This window comes from Amblyraja radiata, chromosome 21 (genome assembly GCF_010909765.2).
Source record: "Amblyraja radiata isolate CabotCenter1 chromosome 21, sAmbRad1.1.pri, whole genome shotgun sequence".
Classification (NCBI taxonomy): Eukaryota; Metazoa; Chordata; class Chondrichthyes; order Rajiformes; family Rajidae; genus Amblyraja; species Amblyraja radiata.
This window is the reverse complement of record NC_045976.1, coordinates 384,281-391,840: the sequence shown is the minus strand read 5'-3', so window position 1 is coordinate 391,840 and position 7,560 is coordinate 384,281. Positions and strand designations below refer to the sequence as shown.

General features: G+C 42.0%; 1 protein-coding gene across 1 annotated transcript in view; it reads right to left on the bottom strand.

The window, feature by feature from the left end:
* Positions 1 to 1,649: 1,649 nt before the first annotated feature.
* lta4h (leukotriene A4 hydrolase) overlaps positions 1,650 to 7,560 on the bottom strand; it is a 59,366-nt gene continuing 53,455 nt past the window's right edge. The window contains exons 18-19 of the mRNA XM_033039363.1: positions 6,405 to 6,509; positions 1,650 to 1,983 (exon numbers count right to left, since the gene is read on the bottom strand). Of these exons, the coding sequence (XP_032895254.1) occupies positions 1,866 to 1,983; positions 6,405 to 6,509 (223 nt within the window). The 3' untranslated portion in view covers positions 1,650 to 1,865. The remainder of the gene's footprint in view (positions 1,984 to 6,404; positions 6,510 to 7,560) is intronic.

Here is a 7,560-nt window from a genome sequence, read left to right as displayed (position 1 = left end):
AACCCACGTAGGTCACAGGAAGGACGCACAAACTCCATACAGACAAAAGGGCCTGTCCCACTTGGCGATTTTTTCTGCAACTGCCGGCATAATTGACTGACGTATCAGGTCACCGATAAAGTTGTGGCGTGATGTGGCGGTGACGTGGCGTGATGACGTATTGACGAGCGGTGTCCCCTCAAGTGTCGCAACATTTTTTTGTCGCTGCTGGATTTTGAAATGCTCAAAATCTTTCGGCGAACCTGATACGTCAGTCAATGACGCCGGCAGTCACCAAAAAAATTGCCAAGTGGGACAGGCCCTAAACACACACAGTCAAGAACAAGTCTCCATTGCCAGAGTGAGCAACACCGGAAATTGGAGGAACAGCACCTCATATTCCGCCTGGGTTGCTTGCGTCCGGATGGCATGAACGTTGAATTCTCCCAGTTTGCTAGCCCTTGCTGTCTCCTCCCCTTCCTTAACCCTCGAGCTGTCTCCTCCCATCCCCCCGCCCTCCGGCTCCTCATCCTCCCTTTTTCATTCCTTCTCCCCCCCCACCCCCCATCAGTCTGAAGAAGGGTTTCGGCCCGAAGCGTCGCCCATTTCCTTCGCTCCATAGATGCTACTGCACCCGCTGAGTTTCTCCAGCATTTTTGTGTACCTTCAGTCACGAACAAATCCAGATTTCAGGTACTGCAGGGCAGCAACTCTAGCGCTGCGCCACCGTGCTGTATTTGTTTTCTTTAACATAACCACCTTCTGTTTACACTAGGCTTCTGCAACCACCAGACAAACCCATTGTCAATTCTCCTCTTCCACTTTAAGTGGCATCGACCAGGAATTCCTATGAGTCACCCCAAAACTGAGGCAGTGTTCCAGAGATGGACCGTAACTTTTGATAACAAAGAACCAAACATAATATCAAAATGGAAGCCCCTTAAATAAGCTTTTGGGTTCTACTTTTGATTACTTTGATAAAATTGGGGTGCAACTTTAAAGACAGCGAGAGCATCTGGAAAATGCAAAATGTGGATAGATCCTCCACAATACAATTCCATCATTGTGTAGGAGGGAATTGCAGATGCTGGTTTACACCGTAGACACAAAATGCTGGAGTAACTCAACGGGTCAGGCAGCATTCTCTGGAGAAAAGGAATAGGTGACATTTGTGGTCGAGTCCCTTCTTCAGACCTGGTCTCCTGAGTTACTCCAGCATATTGTGTCTATCTACTGTTCTATGACCGGCATGTTTAAATTGAAAGACATTTTAAATTCATATGATATAGTTGACACTGGTTATGCTTTATTTAATGCCCTTCCCTATTGATGTGATTTCCGATTCCAGATGAACCAAAATGGCCACAGATTCACCAAGCTGTCTAAAGACATTCCGCTGCACCTCCATTCTAAAGGTACACCCTTTAATTCCAAGGATGTACCCTCTGGTCCTAGACTCTCCCACTACTAATGATGGGATCCTTACAAGAGATAGGGTGAGATGAGTTGCAGTCGAGGTAGCTGCGGCAGTCAGAGTTTATAGGAAATATCAGTGCAAAGTTTGAATCCTGAATTGGAAATATGGGAATCCCTCATGCAAGGATAGCAAAGGGTAACCATTCAGGTTGAATATTAGCAGACTTACATTGAATATTAAAAGACAAACAGGGTAAACAATGAAGAATTTTATTTCAAACTTATTTCGTAAAACAATAAATTTTAAGACTGCTTTCAGAACAATTCTATTCCACTTTAAACTAAGTGGAAACGGATTAGAATCAACAAATAATTTGATCATTATTTTGTGATTAGAAGTATCTAGATAATCAAGGTGCTTTATTTTGCATTTTAATCCAAAAAGCTGCAAATGTGGTAGTAGTCAATGATCAGACGAGGTGAAGGTCCTTGGCAACAAGAGCAGCTGTGATCGGATGCATGGTGGGCTTGTTTGTCGTAAAGGTATCAATTGCTTGCTTACGAGCCTTTTCAAAGTTGTACAGTTCCCTGTAACATTCAGTGAATAACATTAAGGAACTATCTAAAATGCAGAAAATGTAACATCGTTCTAACTTTGGGGTTCAGACAGATCCCAGTTTTGGCACATTTTTATACAAACAACCAAATGTAATTAATACTGATTATATTTGAGAGTACATGTGGTCCTCAGAAAATAAAATACAAATAAGGTTTTACAACTGTAGGTTTACTGGGCAGAAAACGCTGGTGGGTGTTGTGTACAGGCCACCTAACAGTAGTAGTGAAGTTGGAGATGGTATCAAACAGGAAATTAGAAATGCGTGCGACAAAGGCAAAACAGTTATAATGGGTGACTTCAATCTACATATAGATTGGGTGAATCAAATTGGCAGGGGTGCTGAGGAAGAGGATTTCTTGGAATGTATGCGGGATAGTTATCTAAATCAACATGTAGAGGAACCAACGAGAGAGCAGGCTATTTTAGACTGGGTATTGAGTAATGAGGAAGGGTTAGTTAGCAGTCTTGTTGTACGTGCCCCCTTGGGCAAGTGTGACCATAATATGGTTGAGTTCTTCATTAGGATGGAGAGTGACATTGTTAATTCAGAAACAATGGTTCTGAACTTAATGAAAGGTAACTTTGAGGGTATGAGACGTGAATTGGCCAAGATTGACTGGCAATTAATTCTAAAAGGGTTGACGGTGGATATGCAATGGAAGACATTTAAAGACTGCATGGATGAACTACAAAAATTGTTCATCCCAGTTTGGCAAAAGAATAAATCAGGGAAGGTAGTGCATCCGTGGATAACAAGGGAAATCAGGGATAGTATCAAAGCGAAGGATGATGCGTACAAATTAGCCAGAAAAAGCAGCATACCGGAGGACTGGGAGAAATTCAGAGACCAGCAGAGGAGGACAAAGGGCTTAATTAGGAAAGGAAAAATAGATTATGAAAGAAAACTGGCAGGGAACATAAAAACTGACTGCAAAAGTTTTTATAGATATGTGAAAAGAAAGAGATTAGTTAAAACAAATGTAGGTCCCTTGCAGTCAGAAACAGGTGAGTTGATCATGGGGAACAAGGTGCGGACCAATTGAATAACTACTTTGGTTCCGTCTTCACTAAGGAAGACATAAATAATCTGCCGGAAATAGCAGGGGACCGTGGGTCAAAGGAGTTGGAGGAATTGAGTGAAATCCAGGTTAGCCGGGAAGTGGTGTTGGGTAAATTGAATGGATTAAAGGCCGATAAATCCCCAGGGCCAGATAGGCTGCATCCCAGAGTACTTAAGGAAGTAGCTCCAGAAATAGTGGATGCATTAGTAATAATCTTTCAAAACTCTTTAGATTCTGGAGTAGTTCCTGAGGATTGGCGGGTAGCAAACGTAACCCCACTTTTTAAGAAGGGAGGGAGAGAGAAAACGGGGAATTACAGACCAGTTAGTCTAACATCGGTAGTGGGGAAACTGCTAGAGTCAGTTATTAAAGTCAACAAAATAGAGAGAGTACAGAGGAGATTTACTAGAATGTTGCCTGGGTTTCAACAACTAAGTTACAGAGATAGGTTGAATAAGTTAGGTCTTTATTCTCTGGAGCGCAGAAGGTTAAGGGGGGACTTGATAGAGGTCTTTAAAATGATGAGAGGGATAGACAGAGTTGATGTGATCAAGCTTTTCCCTTTGAGAATAGGGAAGATTCAAACAAGAGGACATGACTTCAGAATTAAGGGACAGAAGTTTAGGGGTAACATGAGGGGGAACTTCTTTACTCAGAGAGTGGTAGCGGTGTGGAATGAGCTTCCAGTGGAAGTGGTGGCGGCAGGTTCGTTGGTATCATATAAGAATAAATTGGATAGGCATATGGATGAGAAGGGAATGGAGGGTTATGATATGAGTGCAGGCAGGTGGGACTAAGGGAAAAAAATTGTTCAGCGCGGACTTGTAGGGCCGAGATGGCCTGTTTCCGTGCTGTAATTGTTATATGGTTATATGGTTAAAGATGGGATAGCAGCACATTTGGAAAGTGGTGAAATCATTGGACAAAGTCAGCATGGATTTACAAAAGGTAAATCATGTCTGACGAATCTTATAGAATTCTTCGAGGATGTAACTAGTAGCGTGGATAGGGGAGAACCAGTGGATGTGGTGTATCTGGACTTCCAGAAGGCTTTCGACAAGGTCCCACATAAGAGATTAGTATACAAACTTAAAGCACAGGGCATTGGGGGTTCAGTATTGATGTGGATAGAGAACTGGCTGGCAAACAGGAAGCAAAGAGTAGGAGTAAACGGGTCCTTTTCACAATGGCAGGCAGTGACTAGTGGGGTACCACAAGGCTCAGTGCTGGGACCCCAGCTATTTACAATATATATTAATGATCTGGATGAGGGAATTGAAGGCAATATCTCCAAGTTTGCGGATGACACTAAGCTGGGGGGCAGGGTTAGCTGTGAGGAGGATGCTAGGAGACTGCAAGGTGACTTGGATAGGCTGGGTGAGTGGGCAAATGTTTGGCTGGTGCAGTATAATGTGGATAAATGTGAGGTTATCCATTTTGGTGGCAAAAACAGGAAAGCAGACTATTATCTAAATGGTGGCCGACTAGGAAAAGGGGAGATGCAGCGAGACCTGGGTGTCATGGTACACCAGTCATTGAAAGTAGGCATGCAGGTGCAGCAGGCAGTGAAGAAAGCGAATGGTATGTTAGCTTTCATAGCAAAAGGATTTGAGTATAGGAGCAGGGAGGTTCTACTGCAGTTGTACAGGGTCTTGGTGAGACCACACCTGGAGTATTGCGTACAGTTTTGGTCTCCAAATCTGAGGAAGGACATTATTGCCATAGAGGGAGTGCAGAGAAGGTTCACCAGACTGATTCCTGGGATGTCAGGACTGTCTTATGAAGAAAGACTGGATAGACTTGGTTTATACTCTCTAGAATTTAGGAGATTGAGAGGGGATCTTATAGAAACTTACAAAATTCTTAAGGGGTTGGACAGGCTAGATGCAGGAAGATTGCTCCCGATGTTGGGGAAGTCCAGGACAAGGGGTCACAGCTTAAGGATAACGGGGAAATCCTTTAAAACCGAGATGAGAAGAACTTTTTTCACACAGAGAGTGGTGAATCTCTGGAACTCTCTGCCACAGAGGGTAGTCGAGGCCAGTTCATTGGCTATATTTAAGAGGGAGTTAGATGTGGCCCTTGTGGCTAAGGGGATCAGAGGGTATGGAGAGAAGGCAGGTACGGGATACTGAGTTGGATGATCAGCCATGATCATATTGAATGGCGGTGCAGGCTCGAAGGGCCGAATGGCCTACTCCTGCACCTAATTTCTATGTTTCTATGTTTTATTCATTATTTTAATTAAAATATCATGTCCATTGTACAAGTAAAGAATTCAGCTCAGCGTCGAAATTACCAATCACATATAGATGCAGAGTACCACTCTAGTGGCTATAATTTAATACATTCTAATTTACACAAGGGAGACACTTGCATTAAAGATCTTGGGTTTATTTTGATAGAATACAATTCTTTAAATTGCCAAAAAAATCATGAAATTAAATATTTTTCAATGTTACACAAGAGATACAGCTAAATTGATAATGTTGGCCATTTAGCAATTTCCAATTGCTGCACAATCATGGTTTTCATGCAGTCTTCTACTTTACATTGCCATCGTTCCAATCTGCATCCAACACAATATCGGAGCAGCTCGTACAATCCAATATGTGGTCAAATTCATGGACATTTCTGATACTGCTCCCCCTTTTCTGGATTCCCGTTTCCAATTCAAGATTCAACTTTACGCTGACGTTTACCATAAACGCCCAGACTTCCCACAGCTATCTCGACTGCATCACTTCCAACCCAATCTCTTGTAAGGATCACAGCCTCAGAATAAAAGGGTGCACCCTTAGAAGAGAGGTGAAGAGGAATTTGTCAGGGCAATTTCTTTAGACAGATTGGTGAATTCATTATCATAGATGGCTGTGGAGGCCATTGGGTATTTTTAAAGAGGAGATTGATAGGTTTTAGATTAGGAAGGACATCAAATGTTACGTGGAGAAGGCAGGAGAATGGGGTTGAGAGGGAAAAATAGATCAGCTGTGATTGAATGGACAAGATGGGCCGAAAGGCCTAATTCTTCTCCTATGTGTTTTGATGATCCAGTTTTTCCTTCTCCAACTGATTTGTTCTCGACAAAACTTTCCATTCCAAAACAACTGAGAAGTCCTCCCTTTTCAGGAAATTTGACTTCCTGCTAATGTGGTTAGAATTTCCATGTGGTTCACATTTCCTCTACTTCCTGAACCTACTCTCATCCGGCCTGCCTCCGAAACATTAAATGCAGTAATATAACCACACGTGCACACCCCTACTAATTAAAGCATACATTAAAGCAAAGATTACAGAGCAACTATGTAATCGTCAAGTTAGAAAGGTACCTGTAAAGTGGGCGAGTGAACTTCATTCTGCCTTGCACAGTAACCATTTCCAGAGCAAGAGGAATGGCTTTCTCCCAATGACTTCGGAGGCATAATCTCAGCCATCTTGTAAAAAAAGTTTTCAAAAAGTGTTGAAACAATTACTAACAATATCACTCGGTTCAAACGGCAAAGTGACGAGGCTATATATAGGGCGATGCCATGGCTGATGCAAGCTCTGGACAATTTAGCACAGTTTTAGACAGTTCAGATATTGTGATGTAAAAGGTCCTAATCTTAATGAACCCATTAAAATATTAAAATTATTCATATTAAATTTGCATAATTTAATTGATAAACAATTCAATTTTAAGCATTGGAATATGTTTATGTCTATCTACTGTTCTATGATCGGCATGTTTAAATTGAAAGAAATTTTAACATATTGGAGTCTGTCATTTTCCTTTGCTCAAGATGTCAATTTATAGTTCCTGTACCAATACTGTAGCAACATGAGTTGGACACCGAGGCTCTTGTGGTAAGTGATTCTCTAATGACAAGACACAGGCGAGGAGTGCAAATGAATCTTGCTGGAATGACTGTAGCTCTAACAATATTGGTCAGGCGACAAGACACTTGTACAACATAAGGAGCAATGCAGCAACTCAAAGCTTCATCACAGGATCTCCCACGACCTTGTCTGCCCGTGTCTGCTGCCCTTGTCCTACATAATCTGCAAGTTCATCTCCAAATCTTACATTCTACTACCTTAGAAATACATTACTATTAGCTCATACTCCCGGGTCAAAATCTTAGAACCCCTTCCCAACACCATGTAATTAGCTGTAGCATAAAGACAGCAGGGGTTCAAATGGCAACTCACAGCATTTTTAAGGGGAAATACGAATGGGTATTCAATACTGGCTTTACCCGCTAGACCAAAATTATATCGATTTTAAACATTTTGCTGCATTCGGCCATTGTCACGACCTGCTTATGCTCTACTTCCTTGCTCTATTTGTCTTTTCCCAGCTCATTTACCAAGGGCCTTTCTTGGGAAAGAATTGACTCGTGCAGGCATTACTTTTTTTATGGCAATTATAATTTGTGGGGATATTATTTAACCGATCACTCATATGAAGCTACGTAATCAAGGTGGACATGAGAAGACTGGAAA